Source organism: Microtus pennsylvanicus, chromosome 6 (assembly GCF_037038515.1).
Source record: "Microtus pennsylvanicus isolate mMicPen1 chromosome 6, mMicPen1.hap1, whole genome shotgun sequence".
NCBI classification, from domain to species: domain Eukaryota; kingdom Metazoa; phylum Chordata; class Mammalia; order Rodentia; family Cricetidae; genus Microtus; species Microtus pennsylvanicus.
In genome coordinates this window covers 57,378,956-57,406,335 of record NC_134584.1, presented here as the reverse complement: position 1 = coordinate 57,406,335, position 27,380 = coordinate 57,378,956, and the positions used below count along the sequence as shown (strand labels likewise).

At 38.2% G+C, this 27,380-nt stretch overlaps 1 protein-coding gene across 1 annotated transcript in view; it reads left to right on the top strand.

Moving 5' to 3' along the window:
• The window catches only part of Homer1 (homer scaffold protein 1), a 99,613-nt gene that overhangs the window by 69,319 nt on the left and 2,914 nt on the right, over positions 1-27,380 (top strand). The window contains exons 6-9 of the mRNA XM_075976305.1: positions 14,331-14,366; positions 15,640-15,796; positions 19,324-19,434; positions 20,149-20,229. Of these exons, the coding sequence (XP_075832420.1) occupies positions 14,331-14,366; positions 15,640-15,796; positions 19,324-19,434; positions 20,149-20,229 (385 nt within the window). The remainder of the gene's footprint in view (positions 1-14,330; positions 14,367-15,639; positions 15,797-19,323; positions 19,435-20,148; positions 20,230-27,380) is intronic.

Genomic DNA, 27,380 nt, shown 5'->3' with positions numbered 1-27,380 from the left:
CTGATACCCTCTTCCGGCCTGCAGGCATACATGCAGGCAGAATACTGTATACATAATAAATAAATAAATCTTTAAAAAAAAAAGAAATGAGTAAATATATCCTCTGTCTTCGGTGGCTGCATCTGAGAGTCAGTATTGGCTTTGTAATTGCTAAGACATGTAATGTTACTGTGCTATATAAAGGAACCCTTTTCATACAGCAAATTAGCTAGCTCTGCCTTTAAATAGAACATTAGGAAAAGGAGTATCCTATGCTTTGGCATAATGTGCACACATAATTGAAATTATTTAAATTCCTTCCAGATGGCACTACAGATTCAAAGTGTATATCAGTTACTACTTTTCAACAATAGATTCATGTAAAATTAGAGCACTCTCCTAAGATATCAGATGAATTCATAAGCTCTTGGAATGGATTATTATAATGAGATAAGTTTCAGAAGCATATCGTTTATCTGGTAACTAGACTTAAAGATTGGAAACAGGTTGATAAAATAGGTTATAGGTTGAATTAAATCTCTTATACTTGAAAATTTGGAGTTTAGCACTAATTTTAAAAATGATTTATTTTTACTTTGTGTGCATTAGTGTTTTGCCTACATGTCTGTGGGGTATCTGATCCCCAGGAGTTATAGATAGCTTAAAGTTATAGTTTTGAGCTTAAGTGGGCGCTGGGAATTGAACCCAGGTCCTCTGGAAGAGCGGCCAGTGCTCCTACCCACTGGGCCATCTCTCCAGCCCGAGTTTAGCAGTATTAATAATAGCCTGGGAATATAGTTCAGTGAAGTCCTGACTAGGTGGGCTTATCCTACGCATGTTCACACACACAAACACACGCACACACACTTGTGCACGTGCACACACACAAATATTAACTGGCCAGCTGAAAATAAATTTGTTCTCTAAAGTGGCTTTCTTAGCATCATTTTACAAATTTATGGAATATGATAGCATCAGATTCTTTGGGCAAGCAAGTTGTGAACCTTTAGTGAATGATAGAATACTGTATCTGGAAAAGCAGTATGGACATCTAGCACCCTAAATAGTGCCAGTTGATGCTTTACATGTGAGCCACACCTTACCTGTGCCGCACAAGTTCTATACTAGTTTAGAGAAGTAAAGTATTTTATACAGGGGCCAACAAAGGTCACCCTTTGTGTTTAATTTATTGAAATTCAATAATATCAAATGAAATGCATTTTTGTTATTTTTTAATTTTTTTTCTGGGGAGATATTTTGTAATGACTTATTTATGAATGTTAGTTTCAGAGTCTGAATGCCAAATCACATGCAGTATTCTTAGTCCTTTTAAAGAACTAAAGTAATAGTGGGGTATGTGGAAGTTGCTCGGGTTTATATTTATCCCGTTTTTGTAAATTTTTGTTTTCTGTTGTTTCATCAGAAATAGAACAGGCACCATTACCTACTTTTCCCCCAGAGGGAAAAAATCTGAAGCATAGAAGTGTTAGGGATTTAAAAAAGAAAAGCTATTCTTTTTTTATTCTTAGAAAATTTCATACATGTATATAATATATCTTAGTCATATCAATCCACAATTTCCCCTTTATACCTTCTATCCGTCTGTCTGTCTACATCCCTCCCTTCCTCCCTCTCTCCCCTTCCCAACCACTAAGCTCATTTCCCTGAGCATGGCTGCAAGGCCATTCATAGCAGATTGGGCAACATACCGGTAGCCATACCCAGGCTAAGGAACTTTTACAAATCTAAAGGAATAAGAATTAGAACTTGGCTGATCCTCTGCAGTCTTTTCCTTGGTCTGCTGTGAAGAAATTTTAAGTCTCTAAAGGACACCAGACTTGAAAAACAAATAATTAACAGAATTTAGTCATTATGTGGGACAAAATAGGATTGCCTAAAAGGTACAATTGAAATGCAGTGAGTATTGAGCCTGTAGACATGTATTCATTTGAGGACATGAAATGAATTTAGACTAGACCCATATGATCATGTTCATTTATTTAGTCTTTTTTTTATTCTTGACAATTAATGTATTTGATCATATTCACCTTCATCCCTTTCTCTTAGCCCTATTCCCAGTCTCTCTGGAGCACTTCTTCCCAGTACTGTCCCCCTGCTTTCAGGGGTTTGTCTTTCCTCCAATAACCTACAAAATTTAATAAAGAGTATTTGCACATGGGTATAGAGTTATTTACTGGATCATGGGTAGCTTACCAGTGGCTGCACCCCTGAGGGAAAATGTCTCGTCCTTCCCTGGCGGTCATTGACTCATTACCTGGGGGCTGCCTCATATGACAGCCCCTGGAATTCGTCAGGCTCGATTTGTACAGATAACCCATAACTGCCTTTGCACTTACAAGGCAGTGGCCATGCCATGTCCAGAAGACACAATATTTCTCTCCATCTTCTGTCTCTTGAATTGTTTCTATTGCCTTCTTTAATGTTAACTGACCCTTAGTGGAAGGGTGGTGCAAAGAGGTCCCATTTTGAGCTGAACACTGAGCAGTCACCCTCGGCACCATGACCAGATAGAAGGTTCTGCCTTAACCACTGCCCACTGAAAAAAAAATTGGTCTAGTATCAGGTTGAGAACACCATTAATTTCTGGGTATAAATAAATATTTTAGAAGATGGCTTGCCTTTGTATTCATGTTATAATTGACTTATGTCATAGAGTCTAGTGCATATTCTTAGGTGTTTGTAGTCATAATAGTCTTGAGTATCTGATAGATTATATTTTCAAAGAATTATAGGGGATCTTTGTTTGCATAATGTATGAGTGTAGGCCACAGTATAATGTCCTTACACATGATTCCTTTGCTCTATTATTAGGTAATGTAATACTAAGATTACATTCTGCATATTTACCAAGTAGCTAGCTGTTGATCTTAGATCTTAGCTTAGAACTAAGCAATTCATACCTTAAATCATAGGATCGGCAAACATTGGTACTCATGTCCTGAGAGTTCTCAGATTTTTGTGTAAGCATATTGCAACCCATGTGCATCTAGAGAAACATCATAAGAAGTTGAATCTTCCAACATAGCTGCAAAGATATTATGCAAAATGAGTATTTCTAGAAGTTAGGGGTATTTGGAAGGCACAGTTATGTCTGTGTGGTATATAGCGTGTGTGTGTGTGTGGTGTGTGCTCATGCGTGTGTGCATGTTCACTTGCATATATAACCTCATGCATTGGATGTCATTTGACACATTGTAAGTGCAAAGTCGTCATCCATATGGCTTACATATTCTCCTGCCCTCATGGTGCTCCTAAGAACAATCTCATCCACCTTTATAGATGCTTGATACATGATTTCTATCAAATGAGTACTGAGATGGGCTGATGAATGCATACTGCCTGACTGGACTTGACCAGTGTATGATGTTTGTGTAGGTTCAAGGTAGTTTCGCCCTCATCTTGAGATCATAGAAATGACATCTGGAAAGCTAAAACTTGGAAGAAGTAAGAATTCTTTCCTACTTAGCTTTAAGAGTAAAAGAGTAGGAGGAAAGATGTATTTTTAAGTTTTCTATCCTCTTAAGTGTTTTGAGGATTTGCCATGCTTATTCATCCTTGAATCTCACTGTTACAGTGCCTGAAACACTGTCAAGGCTTAATAAACATCTGCTGAGCAGGTGGCCAGTTATTTCTTCATTATCAGACCTCTTTTCCCTCCCCTGTTGTTAAGGATACCTCCACCTGAAAAATATCAGAAAATCCTATTGACTTACCACATTTAATACATTGATGGCTTGAATTAAATTTGTAAAATATATGTACTGGTAGACTGACTACATGGTAATCATCAAAATGTAACATCATAGATCAATAAAATAAAACATAAGTCATTGTGTGACAATGGCACTCAAATGCATATTGAGTAGTTGCAGTTATCTAAACTTTAAATCATTAGTTTTAATCCTTACAGCATAAGTAGGAATTGTAGTTTGTAATAAGTATAGTTTCCACTTTACAAACAGGAGAAATTGCAGAACAGAGTATAAGTCATTTACCCAGAGTTGTCCTGGAAATTGCAATCAGAAACTTCCATTTTAATCCATCTTTTTAACTGAATTATACATGCTAAGGAAATGTACTTGCAGGGATAAAAGCATTCATTTTGCCTTTTGTTTTCAGGTACAGAGTAATATAATCTGTTGTATTAATCATTTTTATTTTCCTCCCATACTTTACAAGTCTAAGTCTAAATCAGTGTACAACTTCAACTTGCATTGCCATTATCAAAGTGAGGGGCAGGAAAGGGAGGAAAGAGATGAAAGGAGTCGGGTAGGAGGAAAGGAAAGGCAGGGTGCTTGGCTGACATACCCTTCTCGTGGCTACATGAAAATAACTGAAAGGAAAAGCATTTGTGCTTACTCACCACGTGACAGTGTACAGCCTACCATGGCAGAGACAGCACAACTGCAGAAGCAGCTCAGGACACTGGAAGTGGGAGGGAACCTAAGGGCTGCTGGTTACAGCACTTCAGCAGGTGGGGGTGAGGTGGAGGGAGCACAGGATAAAAGTATAGCCTGGCTCTAACCCCAGATGTGCCCTTCCCAACAGTCTACTTTCTCCAGCTGTGCCCTACCTCCAAAGGTCCCCAAAGCAGAAAACCAGCTTGAGTATTAGAATACTTGAGCCCATGGGGAACAGTGCAAGTTCAAGCCATAGCATTCCACACCTGGCTCAGGACCGTCTCCTAATGCAAAATGCATTCAGTTCAAGTTGTGAAGTTTCTGTACTCTTACAATTCCAACATGTGCCATCGTCCACACAATCTCTGCTGAGACTTAAAGCAGACTCTTAGCTGTGAGCTCCTGTAAAATAAAAAACAAGTTACCTGCTAGGCTCCTACAGTGGCGTAAACGTTCCTATTCTACCCAGGCAGACCAAAACCAGCAGGGCAAATATCAAATTCTGCAGCTCCCCATCAAACCATTGCAGCTTCTGATAATAGCATCTTGGCTCCCAGCAGATTTTGGCAGCATGCTCTTTTCCTTCTCAGATGCAAATCTTCAATGTAGATACTAACTGAGCTAAATCTCTTTAGATAGTGTGCATTTTCATATAAAACTCAGAAGCCAAAATACATAAATGCCCAAATTTCATCAAATTTGTCAGACAGTTCTAAGTTTCTGAAACTTTGTGAAGGAGAGGCATTTCTGATTACATTAAGCATGAAAATCATTTAGCACTACTGAGGTCTTCTGTGGGTATTCTATAAGTAGTATCAGTAAGTACAATATAAAATAAGTTTATCTTCTTGCATTTCTTTATTTTCTTTCATAAAAATGTATCTGAAAGTGTCGTTTTTCTTTCAAAAGATAAATGCTTTTATGGTGTGGGAGTAGAGTTCAGTGCCAGAGCATCTGCCCAGTATACATGAGCCCCTGGGTTCAGTCCCCAGCAAACTTAAGATTAATGACGTTCAGTTGCATGATTCTTGAAGGACCAGCAAGGCAGTTAGACATCCAGATCTCTGATCACATAGTTCCCCCTGAAGTCTTCTCCAAATCACTGGCAATTAGAGAGGTACAGTTAACCTGGTGGAGAAGTAGGTAGTCAGTTATCACAGGGTGTTTGTTCCAGCAGGTGTTTATATGGGTGAATACAGCGTATGAAGAAGGCTGTCATAGGCTTGGAATGTATGGCTTTGGGGGCTGCACTTGTGTTTTGCCTGCTTGTTTGTCTGTGAGAGAGTGTTGGATTTTATGGAATTAAGTTGCAGATGGTTGTAAGTTGCCTTGTGGGTGCTGGAACTTGAGCTCAGGTCCTCTGTAAGAGCAGCCAGTGCTGTTAACTCTCCAGTTAATCTCTGTTAATCTTTCCAGTCCCACCAAGCAGTTTTTACAGTGGATTTTTCTGAAGGACTTGCTTTGCAAGGATATTTATTTTCATGTCCTTTGGAAACTAAGTCAGCATATAGTTAAACTATTTTATCTTGAATAAGTTATGACTATAAGTTATAGTCTAGCAAATGGAGGACAAGCTTGAACTTAGTAGATAAACCTCACTTTTGCAAAAAGTAAATACATGTTCAAAAGAGTTGAAAGAAACATCATTTTTCATTTAATAAATAAAGCTCATGTCTTGGAGACCTCCTCAGTAGAGAATTCTGGGGGAAAGTTCCTAAAGAAAGCTCTTAGTTATTTTTGTTGTTTTCAAAAGATAAATCAACATAAGCACTGACTTATATTACTATGATAGACTTGTAATTTCTAGTACCAGCTTGGGCCAAGTCTCTCGGGCTCTGTTGCAAGTGAGTAGTTAGTGCCTTCTTCTGCAGGGCTCTTCAGCCCTCTAAATCCACTGATACAGGAAAACTATTTTTATGTGAAGGTGTTTAAAATACTTAATTAAAAAGTGGGTCTTTTACAAGTAAATATGGTTGAGAAAGAGTTTAGTGTTCTCATCTAGCTCCGGACAGAAAATAGGCTGTTGTAAATTTTCAGTAGGAATCTCTGTGGAATTTAACTCCTCATATTAGGAGCCAGCAGTGAGACTAGAGAGACCATAAAATTGGGACTTTCTGTGGTCCTTTAGCTTAACATCTTCCCTCAACCACAGCTACATTAGGACAGAAAGCTCCAACCACAGGCCAGGCCGGGAGTGTACAGATGTGGCACTCATCTGAAGTACATGTCTCAAGAGAGCTATGTGGAAACATTGTTTACACTCCACAGAGCACAGTTGTGGGATCCAGGGCATTTCTGAGAGCCACCATGACTCTCTTCATCTTGGTCAAAGTGAGCAAGAACTAGATATTTTTGTGTTCTCCAAAAGCTAGTGGGAAACAGCACAGTAGTGCTGAATGTTTTATGAGCTGAACACATGTGATTCAGATTCAGGTTTCACTCTGTCTCCCCTTTTGCCATCAAAACTCAATCACAGGCAGCACTTCCCACACTGAGTTCTGTTTACTTATTTTCTTCTTCATTAACTTGCTGAAGTTACTGAGTTCTGCACCAAAGGCTTAGACTTGTCATAAATAATATATCTACAGTACCAAGGAAGAAAGCTTAAATCATTCAGTGAATGCCTGGTGTTGATTTGACTTAAATTATGTCTATTTTGGTCATTTACATCACAGATCAAAAAGAGTCTTTTTAAAATGTTTAACATGATAGCTCTATTAGATAAATAAAGACATTAAATCAAGCTACTTTTAAAAATTAAATTTGTGTGTGGTTTATGCATACCTGTGGTGGTGGAGGTACATGCATATGTGGGAGTACAGAGGCCAGACATCTATATTGTTTGTCTTCCTGTTTTGCTTTCCAGCTCAATTTTTGACAGGGTCTTTTACTGAACCAGGAACTCCCCATTTTTCTAGACTAGTCACCAAGATCTGCTTCCTCAACTTGGGGATTGCAGGCATGCATAGCTGTGCCCAGCTTTTCACATTGCTACTAAGGATCCAAATTTAGATCCTCATGTCAAGTACTGAGCAATATCCCCAGTACATGCTAGCTACTTCTGTACACATGTGAGATATATTAAATGGTTTTAGGAATTCTTAGGACTTTATCATGTGCAGAGTCCTGTTCTTTTGTCTTCTGATTCACTTTTTGATGTCATCATTCATTCATTCATTTTTTCTTTCCATCCATCCATCATCTGTCTATCAATTACCTACCTATCTGTTTACTTGGAGGCAGCTCATTACATAGCTTAAGCAGGCTGGAAACTCACTCTAGCCCAGGCCAGCTTCAGGCTTGTGGGAATCTTTCTGATTCAGCCTTGGTGTACTAGGATTGGGGCAGAGGATCACAAGCTTAATGTCAGTTGGGGCTACATAGCAAGAGTTTGACACCCCTGCCCTGAGGTTGGAGGAAGAGCCTCCAAAGAAGTGCCTTGCTTAATAATAGTAAACAGTACGAGACGGGTTACTGGGTTGAAAGTAGTAGGAAATTCCCTTCACATCTCAGCCTATTTACCTGTCAAACCCCAAAACCCTTACTCGTGCACTTCCTTTTGGCAGATGTATTACTTACTTATAAAGAAGATCACTATGCTTTCATTAAGTAGGAATTTCTGTCCTTTTTTTTAAAAAAAACAATTTTTATTAATAAACAAAAATTTGCTGGGCAGTGGTGGCACACACCGTTAGTCCCAGCACTTGGAATGCAGAGTCAGGTGGATCTCTGTGTTCGAGGCCAGCCTGGTCTACGGAGCAAGTTCCTGGAGACACCAAAGCTACACAGAGAAACCCTGTCTCAAAACAAACAAACACAGAGAAACAAAAATTTGCTGGGCGGTGGTGGTGCATGCCTTTAATTCCAGCACTCAGAAGGTTTAGGAAGGCAGATTTCTGTGAGTTCAGGCCAGCCTGATCTAATCTTTAATAAGTTTCAGGACAGCTAGGACTACACAGAGAAACCTTGTCTTGAAAAGAAAAAGAGAGAAGAGAGGGAGGGAGGAAAGGAGGTAAAGGGGGAAACAATAATTTGCCATGCATGCACACACCTTTAATCCCAGCACTCTGGAGACAGAGGCAGGCAGAGCTCTTTTAAATTCAAGGCCAGCCTGGTTTAGTAGGGCTGTGTAGAGAGACTTTGTCTAAAATTAAGAAAAGAAGAAAGGAATGAAGAATGAATAAAATGAAAATCCTAACCCTAAACTGTTGAATGCATTTTTGTTGTTTTTAAGTGGAACTAGCTTGCACCAATAACCTAACAAACCTAACCGAGAAAGAACACAAGCATGTTTGGATCAGTATTGGTGACTTCTATTTCCATTTGGGGTGGGGTGTGAAACAGGCAGACTTAAAATCAGGTAGTGCTATGGATTGTTTCCACTTGGGGATTGGCTTCATTCTTGATACAAAGAAACACTAAAGAAAAAAAAAAAGACTGTTTTTACCCTATTTTTAAGTATTTGAAAAAAGGTTATCTAAATGTTTTTCTTAGTGCTACATTATTTAATATGTATGGAGTACAAAGAAGGGGTGACCATTTTAGAGACTCTGATAACAGACCCAGAGCCTGGCAACCTATCTTAGAGCATGTAAGTAACCACTCATGGTGGCTTCTTCTCATGCATCAGACTCTTGTTTTGAATACTTTACTTTCCTCACAAAACTTTGAGTTGAAATAAAGGGACACTGAATTTGAAATCCAGCATAAGGAAACTCTGGTGATGGTTTTGAAGTGTTCTGAATGCCTTGTAGATTAGAAGCCAAGAGAAAACGAACTGGTCCTTTCTGAAGGGAGAGTTTACTGAACACTCAAACACACGCACAAGAATGAAGGATTATTTTGCCTTCTCCCAGCACTCATAGTGTTTCAGTTGTCTCTGAATCACTGAACACATTGGCTTTCTTCCTGAGTAGTTAAGGTGTAACCTTCAAAGCTGTGTTGATGATAAAAGACAGATTCACCCTCAAGAACACCCACAGTGTTTTTGTATTGGTGGAAATCAGACATAGGACCCTGCACATGCAAGTGGGGAGCTACCTCCCCAACACTTTTTTATCTAAAATGTAAAATGCCAACTTAAAATTACACTATAAAGTTAACCCAAAGATATCAATTACTACTAAATATCAATCGAATAGGTAGGAAACCAGTATCTTAGGGTTGAAGATAAAGGAACATACTTTTTTTTAAAATTGGAAAGAATATTAAAACATAAATGCATATAAGAATCTGAGATAGCTTACTTGTAGAACTCCCTTTGGTAGGACATCTTTGGCATTTATAGAAGTTGAAATTATGTAAGTCATTATAACAGAGGCATTTACATACTTGGTAGCCAAAGGAATGTGTGCATAGCCGCAGGAGGAAAACAAAGAAGATCGATAAGCACACACTAAATTGTATTTCACTGTTTCTTAGAAATGCAGTGACCCACGGAGCAGCTGGGGGAAATAGGAATGTTCTCTGAACAAGTCAGGCTTGCCGTGTGATAATAACTTATAGATCATGCATTCATTTACCTTTTGATCAGCATAAGAAAATGTAGTCACTGGGGGCTGGAGCGATGGCTCGACACTTAAGAGCACTAACTGCTCTTCAGAGGACCCTAGTTTGATTCTTAGCATCCTAGCTAAGTTCTTCCAGGTCCATGGGACCCGGTACCTCCTCTGGCTTCCTTGGGCACTTCCTGTAAGTGGTGCACAGATATACATGTATTAGACACATAAGACAGTAAGGAAGAAAACGTAAAAACAGAACTAAATACTGAACTGTTTCCCTATAGTGCTCATTCCAGGCTACCCGAGTCTGTGGCCTTGTGCACTGTGCAGTGTTTGGGGGCTCTGAAGAGTAAGAAAAGATTAACGAAAATCCCCGAGACAGCGCGACTGTGTCGCGGCTCACCACTCAGTACATTGGAACACACTCTTGGAAATAGAAGCACATTAAGAGACTGGGTGCCTTTAACTTTTTCTCTCCTATTTCTGTGACTTAACTTCAGTATCTTCCCACCCCAGCCACTTGCTCCTTGTGCCTTGTCTGTGTCACTTTCCTTTTGCATATCCCTGCTGCTTGAATCCTTCTCCCCATTCTATTTCTTACCACCGTCTCCAGTGGTTTGTACACCTCCTTTTCTTATCCGGTAGCACAGCTGGTCTGCTTCCTACCCACCTAGTCTTTTCCCATGCCAGGAAAGCAGGGCTTGCAGAACAGTTCTGAGACAAGTCTACCAAGCTGAAGAAAGTCCTACCAGTTCCTCCAATTATATCATCATACGGTCACAGAAAGGACATACAAAAGCACATAGAAAACTTTTCATTCTATTTTTGATAGTAGCATAACTTCGTTACAGTGGCATTTCCCCTTTCTAACGTATAAATTTGTATATATTTTAGTAGTTTATACATTTGTAAACAAACACTAGGTTATCTGTTCTATAGTTGTGTGTGCTCTTTTGCAGTCAACCCCACTGGCTTTTTGTAATTTATTTTTTATTTTGCAAATCTTATATACAATACTCACTAAAAAGTAACTCCATACTCCCTGACAACATTTTTGTGTTCCTTGGTCTTGACTATGTGCCTCAAATATGAGTGGAGACATACAGTATTTGTTTTTGGGGTGTTGGCCATTTGTACGTAACATGATGTCCTTGCAGTACATTCAGAATTTCCTTCTGTTATATGTACCTACATACTTCATTTTGTTGGTCAGCCAACCACTGAAGGACACAGGGCTGCTTCTGCCGTTTGGCTACTATGACTAACCCTGTTGTGAGAGTGGGTATTTTATTTTCCAGCCTTTATATCTTAAAATACTTCTTTAACCCTGTTTTACTAGTACGGTAGCATATTTTGTTAGGTAGTTCAATATTAACCTTCATGTTTTGTGGTTTTCCTTTTTCTACTTGTGTTTCAGTGAAACTGGTTTCTAAAATTTCTACAGTTATGTCAAATTCCCTGACTCTGTCAGAACCATTCTATTTTATTTGACACTATCACTTGATTCTTGCTTGTAGTTTTCATTTCTCTGCTGAAATTCACAATCTGATCTAGCCTGATGTCTCCTTTTCCAAGTAAAGCCTCAGAAGGCTATTCGCCATCCTTGCTTAGTGTGCCCTGCATCTCTGAGTAAGAACCCCTGAGTTGCTTTCTCTTTTGACATTGGCTTCATTTATTGCACTTTGGTACACATAAGGTATTGAATATCAATTATTACATAAAAAACAGCAATTTAGAGTAGTTGTCTCTTAAGATTGGTTCTAGGATCCCTTGTCAAGACCCAGATCTGTGGGTCAAGTCCTTTATGTCAAGTGGCGTGGTGTTTACATATGTATCCTACTATACACTTAACTTGTAGGTGAAGTAGACTGTTGCAGTACATATGCTATATAAGTAGTTAACACTTTGTTATTTAGGAAGTAATGATAATGAAAAGTATGTTTATGTTCAGTATAGACAAAATAAGTTTTTCCTACTGTTTCCAGCCAGTAGTTGATTGAGTACATAGATATGGAAAGCCAGCCTCTGTATTTCCTCCTATACTTGGGCATGAATCTTTCTTATGTTAGCTTAGGAGTTGGGTCATTCTGCTTAGGGATTAAACTAGAGTTTGATTCTGTTTATCCTTTCACCTACTTCTGGTATCTTGTGCCTCGTTATTGGCTATTCGTTCAGCCCTTTACTAGACCATCAGGTATTTTAGACAGGCTAAGAATCACAGCCTCACCGAGTTAAACAGCAACACATCTTTACATTGCTAAACAAATGTTCCACAGCATAAACAAAAGTAACACACCTTAAAATAATATTCTACAGCGTTCACCTACGCAGCCGAAGATTGTGGTAAAGAGCTTGCAGGAGAGTGTGTGTGTGCCTTCCAAGGATCTTAGAAATACTTTGTAATAGCTTTCTTGCTCACAAACAAGTATCATTCCATGTGTGAAGTTTTATACTTACTTTGTTGACGTAGAGAATAAATACATTTACCTGGGTTTAATCATAGTATACTGAACATTTATGGCTATATATTAAACCCAAGCCTCCTTAATCTAAACAGTCAGCAAATCTGAAGATACTGGATGTGCTGAATAGTTTTATGTCAGCTGGATGTATACTGGAGTCATCTGAAGGGAGGAACCTCAATTGAGAAAATGCATCTATGAGATCAGACTATAGGCAAGCTTGTAGAGCATTTTTCTTAATTAATAATTAAAGGTGGGGCAGCACTGTGGGTGGTGCCATCCCTGGGCTGGTGGTCCTGGGTTCTATAAGAAAGCAGACTAAGCAATCCATGGGGAACAGGCCAGTAAGCAGCACCCCTCCATGGCCTCTGCATCAGCTCCCACCTCCAGGTTACAGCCCTGCTTGAGTTCTTGCCCTGACTTCCTTCACTGATGGACTGTGACATAAAAGTGGAAGCCAAATAAACCCTTTCCTTCCCAACTTGCTTTTGGTTATGGTTCTTCATTGTAGCAATAGAAACCATAACTAAGACACTGGAAAATCCTAGGGTAAATTGGAAAACGTTGCTAACCTACTTTAAATATATACTTAGATGATCCTATCTTTTCTAATAAGTACTTTGGTCATATGAATTAGGTTCATCCTAAAGAACTCATTTAACCCTGCTTCTCTAAAAGCCTATCTCTAAATACAGTCATACTGTGATACTCTTACAAGTTAGGACTTCAGTATATAAATTTAGGTTGTTGGGTTACCATTGAACCTGTAATAAAATACACTGAAAACCTAGTTCAAATGTACATATCTTGCAGGATGACAATGTCCAGCAGAGCCTTCTGGTACAATTAAATGTTCTGTGTCTTTGATAAACAATAGTCATGTGAAGCTTGTGGCTACTGACTGTATGTATGTTGTGCCTAATGAGACTGAAAAGCGAATTTTTAATTTTATGAATATTATGAATATTAAGAAATGTAAATAACCATATGCAACAGTGGCTAACATTTTAATGCTTGACCAATCTATTTAACATGCAAAGATGGAGGAGCACTATAGTTAAAATATGGGTTCAGTACCACAGTCATAATAATTTAAATAAATAGACATATTGAGTTACCAAATTTTGTTGTTTTGTTTTGTTTTGATTTTTGAGATAGGGTTTCTCTGTAGCTTTGGAGCCTGTCCTGGAACTAGCTCTTGTAGACCAGGCTGGTCTCGAACTCACAGAGATCCTCCTGCCTCTGCCTCCCGAGTGCTGAAATTAAAGACATGTGCTACTACTGCCCAATAAATTACCAAATTCTTAATGGAGTTTCTACCAATAGATTATAAAATAACATTGAGATAATAATGCACTAAAATGTCCTCATTCTTTCTTTATAAAGATGTAGTTCGTCTTTAGAATGGTATTGATTTTTGACAGGTAGATTTGAGAATAAGTCTTTAAAGTCATTTTCATTTTTAATTTTAAAGAGTTTTGATAATTGCATATAACAGATGTTCAAATTAGTTCAGTAAGTTTTCAGTTACCAGATTGGAGTCCATACTAGTAGAGAGTTTTAATAAAAACTAATTCGTTTAGAGCAGGTGAATAGTCTAACGTTTTTCTTCTAAAGTCTAAATCTAAAAAGTCATTCCACAAAAGAAGAATTTGAAAAAAGGTTTTTTTTGAGACTAAAAATAGTTTGTTAAACTGATAGCTTCCTTTATTGCTTCATTCTGTCCTTTAGTGTTTTGATGAGATGCTGTTCACTGGGAAACTTTAGGAACTCTTAGAACTAATTTTAAATTTACAGCAAAGTTATAAAAACTGCAGTGTCCTATACCCCTTTCCTGATATCTCTTAATTAATGTCTTATATGATTGCAGTATGATTGTCAAACCTTGGGAATCAGCACTATGTAGTAATACCAACTAAGTCTCGGTCTTTCACTAATGATCCTTCTTTTTGTTGTTTCTTTGGCAGTGCTGGGGATCGAACCCAGGGCCTCTCCCATGCGAGGCAAGTGCTTTACCTCTAAACTATACCTGCGACCTCAGTGTTTTTTTCTGTTTTGGGAACATATCCAAGGATTCTTCAGTGTATTTCATTGTTATCTCCAGTCTCTGTTCTGGTCCTTGGTCTTTTCTTCATATTTTAAAAGTATTTTGATTAATTATTTTTAAGAATGTCCTTAAATTTGGGTTTATATGATTTTGATTTTTTTTATTTGTTTGATTAAAATTTTGAATTTGTGTGCTTCTCTTAAAACTGTCATTGGAAATGATCTGCTACCCTTCTCTGTCTTCCTGCTAGGGGGTTATAGTGTGGATGTATCTTTAAAAAAAAAAATCTGTTTATTTTATGTGTATGGGTGCTCTCTCTGCTTGAACAACTTTTATGCCAGCAGAGGGCATCATCCCACTAGAGATGGCTGTGGATGTGGGTGCTGGAATTGAACTCAGGACCTCCAGAAGAACAGCCAGTGCTCTTAACTGCTGAGCCATCTGTCCAACCCCAGTGTGGATATATTTTAAAACTGGTATTAAGCTTTAGAAATTTTGATGATGGAAACTGCCTTCTTTAATATATTATAATTACTATAAAATATCAGTCTATAAAAAGATGCCTTGTGATACAAACTGATACTACATATGCAACCATTGATTAAAGAAAGCTATAGGCATCACTGGTTAATGGGACAGAATTAGTAGAATTTCATTAATTGAAATAAAGTTCAGTAATGAAAAAGAGAAGCCACAGATAGTTCTCCATTGGAAAGTTAACAAAGTAATTATCAAGAGAAGGGTCTTCCCAAAGAATAGAATTTCTTCTGTAATAGAAGTTATTAGAATCAATTTCTTAATCTAGCTTATCATATCATTTTATTATAGTTACTGTAATAATTATATTGGAGCATTGGAAAATTCTGAATATAAAGATAAAAATAGTAATTAAAAAAATACTACACCACCCATTACACAACCTTACTGTCGTGTAAGAATCCTCATATGTTCCCACTGGGGAGTGAAACTGTAGTAGACTTTTGTGTCCTTAAACAATATACTGCATTGTTAATACTTTTGACTGGGTATATTATATGTGCATAATATATACTAATATATATGTGTATCACACTTTCCTGTAAACAAGTATTCCATTCTAAACATACTTTTTTGTTTTTATTGTTTGGGGTTGTCTTTGACTATACATCTGATAATAGAATTAAATATTGTTGTCCATTCAGAAACAATACTCAGTGAAATGATAAAATTTTCTCCTTATTTTGTTTTAGTTCAGCAATCAGCAAACACTGGGAGGCTGAACTAGCTACGCTCAAAGGAAATAATGCCAAACTCACCGCAGCCCTGCTGGAGTCCACTGCCAATGTGAAACAATGGAAGCAACAACTTGCCGCATATCAGGAAGAAGCAGAGCGGCTGCACAAGCGGGTAAGGACAGGGCTGTGCCAGCACAGGGAATAAAGGTTTCTGTGGGGGGAGCACATGGAATCTTCTGGGATACTCTTTAGTTGTCAGGAATGTATATGAGCTAAGTTTCTTAATATACTGGCTAAAGAAAAATATTTCTCACAGTTGCATGGCAATGAAGACTATATAGCTTTTGAAAGCAAATGAACTGATTGTAGTTTCAGCTGTGCCAATTAGCTGTGTGCCAAAATGGCAAAGATGTAAATAGGAAAGGAAGAGAAAAGGGGACAAGGTTAGAACAGAACAGATACTATACTCTCCTGTATATAAAAGTTATCTTTCAATTTGAAAGGTGAAAAATTGTGGAGCTCCGTTTATAATATATGAATATACTTAATTATTAGTAAGATAGTTTTTATTTTTTTTATCACAATAGAAACCTAACTTATGACAAATCACTGGTGTTAAATATCTATTGACAATATATTTTGTTCTCTTACTGTGTAATCTGGTTCCTTTAAGATTGTTTATGCTGTGGGGATGCTAGCAACAAGTTAGCTCTCCTTTATCTGACTACTGGTTCCATTTCCTGTCTTCCACATTCACGGTCCTTTTTAGACACATATTGGACATTATAAGTGAGATTTTGTAAAGTCTTCTAGTTCCTTTGAAGAGTGATCATTATTTGCTGTGGGATAATGCTTTGTACACTCTAAAGATTTGTCACTTGTATTGGTTTAGTAAAATGCTGATTGGCCAGTAGCTAGGCAGGAAGTATAGGTGGGACAACCAGACTAAGAGAATTCTGGGAAGAGGAAAGGCAGAGAAAGCAAGATGAGAATGCCTCACTGAGAATAGGCACCAAGCCATGTGGCTAAACATAGATAAGAATGGGTTAATTTAAGTTGTAAGAACTAGTTAATAATAAGCTTGAGCTAATAGGTTCAACAGTTTATAATTAATATAAACCCCTGTGTATTTCTTTGGAACTGAATGGCTATGGAACCCGGTGGTCTGTCTACAATTTATTTATTTATTATTATTATTATCTGTCACTATTATTATTATTATTATTATTATTATTATTATTATTATTATCAGCAGCAGCAATAGGCAATACATCTCTTGAATTTATATACTGGTAGATTTGGTTTATTTCAATTTTCACTTATCCTTGGGAAAAATCACCTAGTGTAGTCCAGGCAGTCTCTTCCCCTACGATGTAGCCCTCTTGAGGTGTCACTGGAAAGCCTGAAGTGTTTTTACGGTCTTGTTCATCTGAGAAGATTTCACAATGTCTTCTCTATGGCCAATGCCACCACAGCTCAGTCCTTCCAAGGTCAGCGTTTTCTGTGCCTACACCTACTCCCACCCCCTTCCCCATACTCCCTGACCATTTATGTGTACACTCAGCTATGGAGTCCACTAAAGACCTGTGGGAGGTCTGTTTGCCTTTCATTTAATTATCCCAGTTTCTAGCTCTTCCATCTATTCTGAGGAATCTAAAAGTTCTTGAACTCTTCAGGAAAATAAAGCTAAATGTTTCAGTTTGAATCCATCAAGCTGTCCAACTATATCAGCAGGTACCTTTAGACAGAGATGTGTGAGTCACTGACACCTATGTGACTGATTTTCCTTTTTCTTTTTTTTTTTTCTGGTTTTTCGAGACAGGGTTTCTCTGTGTTGATTTGAACCAGTCCTGGAACTAATTCTTGTAGACCCCAGACTGGCCTCGAACTCACAGAGATCTGCCTCCTGAGTGCTGGGATTAAAGGCATGCGCCACCACCCGGCTAGTGACTGCTTTTCTACAGTTGGTTGTTTTGGGGTTTTGTTGTTTTTGTTATTTTTTGTTCATTTTGCTACAGGCTATTTACTGTTTTTTGATCTGTGAGAAAGTAGTCCAATAAACCCGTTGCATTGTTATCAACATTCAAATTCCTTTTAGAACATTTTTAGTTAATCAAACAAAGACAACTGGTGTATATTAAACAATGATTCCAAAGATTTTTTTAATGTGTATATGTGCATTTGCAAGAGTGTGTGCATGTGTTTGTGTAAAATATCTGCATGTGATTGTGGGCGAATGTGTGCCGTGACTTCCCTTGTTGAGGTTTTGGGAACTGAACTCAGATTTTCATATTTGTGTGGTACTTGCTTTTCCTGCTGAGCTATGTCTCCAGCCCATTCCCAGTAGTTTTTATTAGATGCTCCGCATTATGAACAAGGGAGAAGAGAGCTTTGAGGGTTCCAGCAGAGGGGATCGGCTTTCAGAAGATAGGTGCTGAGTTTACTACCCGTTAAGATCAGAATGATCTTCAGAGGGACATTCTAGTTCAGTCAAGGAAACAACAAAAAAAAAAAAGTTGGACACGAACACCATTTATTCTTAGGTTACTGTTAGAAGTGTACATCTTGGCCAAATAGATGATTTATATAGGTTGCAGCCAGTGACTGAAAGACACTGGGTTAGGGTTAGTTAGATTGACTTTACCAGTGTGGTCTGGGGTTGCAGCCCAGTGGTGCAGTGCTTGCTTCACACTCAGGCCCTGGATTCATCCTCATTAGTGGAAAGAAGAAGAAAATATTATATATTATAAAAAGCAATTGGAAGACTTTGAGCATCATACAATGAAAGACTCATTTGTGAGCGGTTCCAAAATACATAAGAAGAGAGACCACAATTGTGATTAAATCTTCTATAGGAGCATTGCATTGTTCAGACCTAAGTAATAAAGGTCTGTGCAAAGAAGCATATTAGTAACTAAGTAGAAACGAAGCTAGGGTGTGAAAGAAACACTTGAAGAATAGAGGGTGATTTGCTATTGAAAGTTCAGGTTTGCTTTATCCTTACTTTGTCAGCAGGACTTTGAGAGTGTGGCATATGAAAAGTTGTGGAGGGTGTCTGTAAATGTTTGCATGATTTCTTCTTGGATTAACTGGGGTGGATAACTTTTAAGGACACTGAACTTTCCCTATTATCTTTAAAAGGTGTCAGGCACTCATTAAAAAATAATATTATTTGTTGGCTCTTGGTAAATTATTAGTGACTGAAAAACTATTGTCCTTCCCGTAAGAGGCACAGTTGATGTGAAGCCATTGTAATCTCTAAGTTTTTAAGGTGGTTCTTAAGCATATCTTTTATTTCAGATTTTCTCGTATTTGTTGGGGGGAATCCTTACTTATGGAAGGTCAGTTCTCAGAACCCATATTTACCAGAATGCTCCAAATGGGGGAAGCAGACAGTCATTAGCTATACTTGTATGAATTTTAAGGAACTTTCCTTATTGGAATTTTTTGTAGTGATTAATCACTTGATTTCCATAATCCGACTCTGACCAGCATTTGAAAATTCATTGTCCCCAAACTATCTAGTAATCCTTTGGTTTTTGCCATTGCCTAAAATATTTATGTTTAAAGAATTTATTTTATGCCAAGAATCTAAATAACCTTTCATATAGTATTTCAAAATTCATTAACTTCTCAGGGGCTTCAAGAAACTCTTTGAAACTGCCACTTAATTTAACCTGTGTTCTCATTTAATTGCAGGTCACTGAGCTTGAATGTGTTAGTAGTCAAGCAAATGCTGTGCACACCCACAAGGCTGAGCTAAATCAGACGGTACAAGAACTGGAAGAGACACTGAAAGTGAAGGAAGAGGTAGGCCCCACTCTATAGCCCTCTAATATCCAGATAGCATTATGTACAGCATAGGAGGTCTGGACTACCGTCTGCGGTAAAGTGAGATTGTGAGCTTCTGTTTTAAAGATAAAACTTTTATGGAATATTATAAAGCTTGTTCATGTTTTCCCCCTCATGTTTCTGTTATTATTAACTTTGTTCGACTATGGCTGCCTTTTGTGTGAGAGTTGTTCTTATATAAGCAATAGGAAACAGTTAGAGATTAAATGAATTTTTGCAAGTTGTTGCTTTCTTTGATTTTTAGTCAAAAAGGGCTATTTCATATACCAAGGGAAGAACTGTATCTCAAACTTGAAGCTATTTAGCGCTATGCTGAAGCCATCAGATTATACTTTTGTTAGAAATCATTCTGAATTGGCATGTGCTATTGTGCCTGTAGTCCCAGGACTAGGAGCCGAGGCAGGAAGATCCTGCATTGAAGCCAACTTTGCTATATAATGAGTTAAAGGAATGGAGTAAAAGACCCTGCCCCATCTCCAGGAAAGAAAGAAGGAAACCTGACTCTTCCAGGGAGCAGGCCTCTACAGGACTCATATCCCACTGAAAGTCAATAAGGGATGCTTTTAATTACTGTTTCCTCCGAACTAGGAAATAGTTTCGGAGGAAAATTAGTTCTTCCCTCTCCTTATAATAAGTTAAATGTTGTTAAAGACATTACTTTACCTTTTCCAGGAAATAGAAAGATTGAAACAAGAAATCGATAATGCCAGAGAACTCCAAGAACAGAGGGACTCTTTGACTCAAAAACTACAGGTAAGCTAAGTAAAACTTTACTGGTTCTATACAGAAAGTACTAGTCATTCTTTCACATCATAGTGACTTTTTAAGCTTTCACTTTTATTTTTTTTCTTTTTTCTGATTCATGCCTACTGCCCAGTGTTGTAGACTTTCCTTGATGACTTCCTTTAGGTAGTGTGTAATCCTCGATGGCCATTTAGAAAGGGTTGTTGCGCAGTAATTTGGAAATTTCTGCTTTTATCATTAAAGGGTACCCTAAACTTCAGGGAAAATATCTCAAATGGATTTCATTTAGTGTAAGGACCTGCTGGTGTTTTGTGTGCCAAGTTACTGTTTGAAATCTGGCATTCCTTGAGCCCTAGCGGAACAGAGGGAAATGCCTTTTCCCTTTTGTCAGTCTTAAGCAAATTTGTCAACTTTTTCCTGCATAGCTAACATACTTCCTGATTCTAGTTGACATACATACATCCTGTGTTGCTGGGAGTCAAATGTGAAAAAATTTTTCAAAATGTATTACTAAGTTGCCTTTTGCCAGCTTAAGCTAGCTGTCTCAAGAAGGGAAACAAGAATGTTCCTAAAGTGAGGAGTCTGCAGAGGCCTCTGAAGAGGAGCCTGGGAGCCAGGGAGTAGAAGGAGGACCAGTTGATAAGAAGACTCAGCACTGCTTATTCAGTGCTTGCTGCGTACAGACACTGTGCCAAGCACTCTTCATATTCTATCGGAATATCACAGTACAATGCAGAGGAACCCAGAGCCTGAAGAAAAGTAACTTGACCAACCTATGTTTAGATCAAGACAAACTCTAATGCCTCTGTCCTTGACCACAAAACTCTGCAACTGCGGTGACTCTTCAGAAAGAAAACAGACTTTTGGCCAGGCATAATTTTGTACACCTGTAGTCCCAACTCTCAGGAGGCAGAGCAGAAGGATTTCTGTGAGCTTGAGGCCAGCTTCAAACTCTACATATGAATTCCAAGATAGCTGGAACACAGAGAGACCTTGTCTCAAGGAAAAGGAGAACAAGAAAATAGGTTCTTTACATGGTATAGCCCCATCCCTGCCCCCTTGCTTCTCTTGTTACATCCCTCATCAGTCTAAGAGGCAAGATTACTTGTTTTGGTCTATCCTGGTAAATGTTATTTCTAGATTTTAACTCTCTGTGTAGAGTACTGGTTCTCAGCTGGCAGTTTTGTATCGTAAAGATCACTTACTAATGTGTGAAGGCATTTTATATCTTCATCACTAGGAGAGTGTCACCATCTCTTAGTAGTCAAGGCAGTGGCGCTTCTTAATGGGCTTGGTCATCTGACCCTTAATGTCAGGCTGGTATGGCTGTGTATGATACATATAATTGGGACTAGAGGGAAGAGAATGGGTAGTTCAAGCTAGTTTCCCTCCTGTTTATTTTGGTTTTTGAGTACTTTGTGGTACCTTAACACTTGCTGGCTAAGCTACCCACTGACACACATTTCATGTTGACAGGTTGGGTATCCATTTTAAGTTCAGAAGTGTTAACGTGTTTAATCAAGACACATAGCTACCAAGTGCTGAAGCCTCACTTTGTTTGATTCTAGTTTGCTCTTTATGTGTGTTGTAGTTGCTCTATGACCAATGCAGTTTACGAAAGGAAGCATTTAATTGAGGGCTTACAGTTTCAGGAGGTGAATCCATGACCATCGCAGTAAGGAACGTGGGCAGCCAGCCGGCAAGCAAAATGCTGGAACTTTTATCTTATTCACAGGCAGTGGAACCCCACCCTCAGTGATGAACTGCCTCCAGCAAGGCCACACCTCCTAACCCCTCCCAGAACAGTTCCACCAGCTGGGACCAGCAATCACAGAAATTAGCCTGTGGCCATTCTCATTCAGACTGTCACAGTGCTTACAGTACCTCCATAATGATTCTTTTCAAAATGTCTGTCAGTGTAAATTTTTCTCATATTGACATTGATCCACTTCCAAATAAAAGTGGAGATGTTTATTTAATCTTCTTAGCATATTGAACTCACATTAAACATCTATGTTGATATTTCTAATTGTATTTTATTACTATTGAGTAATAGTTTAATTTTACAGCAGGCCCCTAAAATTTTATCAGCTGTTAACTCTTCTTTAGTTTAATTTCAAATATGGTGGTGAAAACACTCTACATAGGACATCTAGTATCAAAAGTATCAGTACTCTTGAGTCTTTCTTTCATTCAGCATTTCTGTTCTTAGTGAAGATGCCTCTCGTGTTTTTCACTTATTTTTAATTCTTATTTTCTTGAAAGTATTTTGTTTGTTTATTTTGTTTTTATGAGGAGTAAATGTTGAATTTTGTTAATGGCCTTTTAGTGACTATGGAGCTAATAATCTCCCTAGATTCCTCCCCCACCCATCACCCTTTTTTCTCTTTATTTTAAAGATGTGTGTATGTGTGTCTTTGTGTGTACACACCACATATGTGCAGATTCCCATGGAATCCAAAAGAGGAATTCAGGTCCTTTGGAGCTTGAGTTACAGGAGATTTTGAGCCACCTGATGTGGGTACTGGGAATGGAACTTCGCTCTTAATTGCTGAGCCATCTCTCCAGCCCTTCTTTCTAGATCTCTCAGTACTCAGCTATCATCACATTGGCTGTGAAGCTTTGGTACCTGAATTTTAGAGAAGCAAATTCAAACCATAGTACTCGGGGCTGGAGAGATGGCTCAGCGGTTAAGAGCATTGCCTGCTCTTCCAAAGGTCCTGAGTTCAATTCCCAGCAACCACATGGTGGCTCACAACCATCTGTAATGGGGTCTGGTGCCCTCTTCTGGCCTTCAGATATACACGCAGAAAGAATATTGTATACATATTAAATAAATATTTAAAAAAAAAAATCAAATCATAGTACTCACCAATCTAGACTCTATTACGGCTTTTTATGTCGCTTTAAAATTTTTATTTATTTATTTTTTTACATTTTAGTGTAGATATGTTGGTGTTTGCCTGTGTATATATCTGTGCACCACATGTACACACCAGGTGTCCGTGGGGTCCATAAAGGGGACTGGAGTTAGAAATGGTTGTGAGCTACTGAGTGTGCGCTGGAATCAAACCTACGTCCTTGGAAGACCAGCCTGTGCTTTTAACTGCTCTTAACTGTTCAATCCCTAGATGTCACTTTTGAGAAGTCTTGTTCTAATTCTGATTCTCTTGCCTTAATAAGTTTTGGGCTTGGTTTACTCAAGTGCTATGAGGATTTTTGTTTTATTTTCAAAAAACAATGTTTATCAAGATATTTCATAAAGTGATTGTTGGAAGTCATTTTTCTCAAGTATTAGTGGGCCATTTTAATTTCCTTATCCAGCTGGGCATGACATACACCCTTAATCCTGAGTCCAGCACATTTCTGTGAACTCAAGTCTAGCCTGATCTATGTCACAAATTACAGGCCATCTAGGGCTACATACTGAGACCCTGCGTCAGATAATATCAACAGCAATAATAGTGTATATCCAAGTACTTTATCTCTTGATTCTTGTAGTATCTGAATCGTGAGCAGCAGAAAGAGCCTCACGTAGATTTCTCTAGACATCCCCAGTGCCAAAAAGGTTATGAAATGCTTCACATATAAAATTAAAAATTTGTCCTTATATGTTATTTTTCTTCTGCAGCATATCTAATATGTAATTGAATTTTTTTGTCTTCTATTCCAATCTTTTTCTTGTTTTCCTTACTTAATTTGCTTTTATTCTCTTTAATTTTTTTATATAATTAAGGAATAATGAATGAATTTAAAAGTGTTCATAAAAGCTGTTTTTGTTTTGTTTTTTATTTTTATAAGGACCTTATACTTAATTTCTTATGGTTTTTTTGTTGTTGTTGTTGTTTCCTGTTTCTTTCAACAATTTAATCGACTCCCGCTTTTCAGTGTAGCATGTTTAGTTTTCTGGGACTTTCTGTTGTGTCTTTTGATTCATTTGTTTTTATTTTATTTATGGGTGTTTTGCCTGTATGTTGCGCCTGTGTATTGCATGTTTGCAGTACTCTTAAAGAGGGCATTGAATACTCTGGAACTGGAGTTGTAGACTGTTGTCCGCTGCTGTGTGGGTATTGGGAGCCAAACCCAGGTCCTCTGGAAGAGCAGCCAGTGCTCTTAATCACTGAGCCGTCTCCAGCCCAGTATCCTTAATATGGGGGCCTAATTCAAGCTCCTTTTTGCATACTTTTATGTAAACCTTAACTCAGCATGGGATATCATGTTAAAAAAAAATTCTGCTTTGTAATTGGTTGGGGAAATGTTTTGGTTTTTTTGTTTTTGTTTTTTAACTGAATTCTTTTTAGTATTTTCTATTGATTGTTTTATAAATGAACATATTTATTTTAAAATACCTCTGCATTTTTGTGGACAAAAGGGCAGTTTAAGGTGATTAAATTCATAGTTCAAACACCCTCTTTTGAGGGACAATAATAGACAGGGACAATGTGTATGCTTCAGTGTTTTAATTTTTCTTTATATAACAAGAGCTTAAAGCTTTTTGTCTTGATTTCCCCTTTGCTGTTCCTAAAGGCTCCTTGCCTCTTGCTCTTTTCTGAAACAGTGTTGCCTTGCCAAGACTGCCTCTTCAGGTTTCACATGCAGTCAAGTCCCTCAAATGTACAGTCTGTTCTGTTCTACCAAGCCACTGTTTCCAGGTGTGGGCTTCCATGGAGGTCTTCCTGTCTCACAGTGTTGTCCGCTGCACAGCCCTACAGTCCCTCTGGAAAGGTTAAAGTGACAGCTTGAGAAACAGGCCTGCAGAGATTGTACTTTCAGGTTTTGGCCATTACAGTACTCTGAAAGGAATTTGAAATTCTGACCTATAAAGTGCTTCTTTTTTTTTTTTAAATCTACACCATGAGATGGGTGCCCCTCACATGCCTTAAAAGACTAGGAAATTAATAGACAGCAATGATGGTTGAAGACATGCTTGCAGAGAGAAGCAAAGGCCAGAAAGGGAATCGGCAAGCTTGCCGGGAGCGGTGCTGGCTGAGGCTCTGGTCACACCTAGTCGGCCCCTGTTCTCTAGATTGTCTATTCTCCCCACCTGAGAATAGACCAGTTCTGTGTTGTGCTAGTGCTGTTTGGTTATTTAACTAGTAAAAGTCTTACAGAGACACATGTCGGAGCTGGACATTGATTATAGAGAATATGATGCTATTTTCACAACTGTGTGGCTCCACTTCAAATGTTTGGGTGCTTCATTAGTTGGCGAGAAGAACGAGGGAGCCTTTCATGTCTGAGGAAGACTGCAGAGGGCAGACTGGGCTTCGGCTGTGAAGTGGGCATGATGCCGAATGACACTTGGTCTATTTCTGTAGCTGGAAACATTCTGTCCTTAAGCTTGTTGCCCAAGTGCAAGAGAGCGCTCTGTGCAGTCATGAGTGGGATTGTTGCATTTGACCACAGGATCTGTTCCTCCCTAATAGTTTACAGCCTCCGTGGATTTAGCTTCTGAATTTATAAATACCAATTTCTGATTATTTTATTAGTTATCTTCACTTCACAGATTATTCAAAGAATGATTAAAAACATATGTGGCTAACATAGAAGTGGCCAATACCAATTAGAAAATGCTTTGAGATTAGATGTGGTCTTTACACTCTTCATTTATGAATTGTACTGTTTCTCTTAGTCCTCCCACACATTGCAGCTTATCTGGGGAGTATTATAATGTGGCTTCAGTATTATTCAGAATTATCACTGTCAAATCATGTGATTATATTCAGAATTATAAACAGTTACTCTCCTTCATCTTCTCAAGTCAATTTACCCACATCTTTTTCTCAGAACTTCAGTGTTTTTATTAGATTTATGTATTTATTATGTGTATGTGCCACAGGTGTGTGGATGTCAGAGGATAACTTGGGAGTCTGTCCTCTCCTTCCACCATGTGTGTCCAGGGATTGAACTCAGGTTGGGAATCGTTACTGTTGTTGTGTCAGGGTCTCACTGTGTAGACCAGGCTGGCCATGAACTCACAGTGATCTGCCTGTCTTGACCTCCGTAGACTGGGATTAAAGGAGTGCACCATTATACCAGCTTAAATTGTGAGTTTTGGAAGCAAGTGTCTTTACCTGTTGAGCTATCTTTTTGACCCTAAAAACTTCTATTCTTGAGAAAAATTAATGTGGAGAAAAATATTCATAATTCAAAACCAAGAATCCTTTTTTTAAAAAAAAGATCTTTATTTTTATGTGTATGGATGTTTTGTCTGCATGTATGTATGCCTGTGCAATACATGCACGCAGTGCCTGTGGAAGCCAGAAGAGGGCATCAGATCTCACGTTGAGATCGACGTGAGCTGCCTTGTTGGTGCTGAGAATTGAATCCAGGTCCTCTAGAAGAGCAGCCAGCGTTCTTAACCACAGAACCATCTTTCCAGCTTTAAATTTGACCTTTAAAACTAAATTTAAATCATTAGTCATGTAATTTTGGGTTTTTGCACTTGGCTCATTATATAATGTTTAGAAATATTTGTCATCCTTAGAAACATTGTTAAAAGCCATAATTCTTAATGTGCTGGCATTTAGACCACATAAAAATTTTAAATATTTTTGTATTGTATTAAAGTTTTGTTTTCTTTCCTTCTTTCCTTCTTTCCTTCTTTCCTTCCTTCCTTCCTTCCTTCCTTCCTTCTTTCTTTCTTTTTGTTTTTTGTTCCTTCCTGGATTTTCAGCCTGAATTTGTCATCTTTATTCTTCTGATACATGCAGTTACTGTATCTTCAGTATAAGCTTCTAGATCTGAGCAATTGTATGTTTTTATGCACATGTTCCTTCAATCCCGAATACAGGGTCAGTATCAGACAGTCTTACCATCTCATTTTAGGGAGTTGTTGCTTTTCTTTGAACTCTTTCTTTAGAGTTACGGGTCAGGGGAACGCCTACTGTCAGTTACAAAGGAGCAGCAATAAAAGTGAGATGTAAATAAAGCATTGGTGGGTGTTCTGCCTGCCCTGAGAAGTCCGGAAGCCTTGCCTGGAGTGAAGCAGTGACTAGCGGCCCTTTCTTGTTGGAAGGATAGATCTGTTCTTAGTCAAGCCTGGCTCTCTGGGGTGGCTGACTCCAAATCTCCGTAAGTTGTGTGAACTTGAACGTCAGGCTTACTAGAAGATATGAGGGACAGCAGAAAGTTGTATTGTTATCTAAAAATGAACTAAC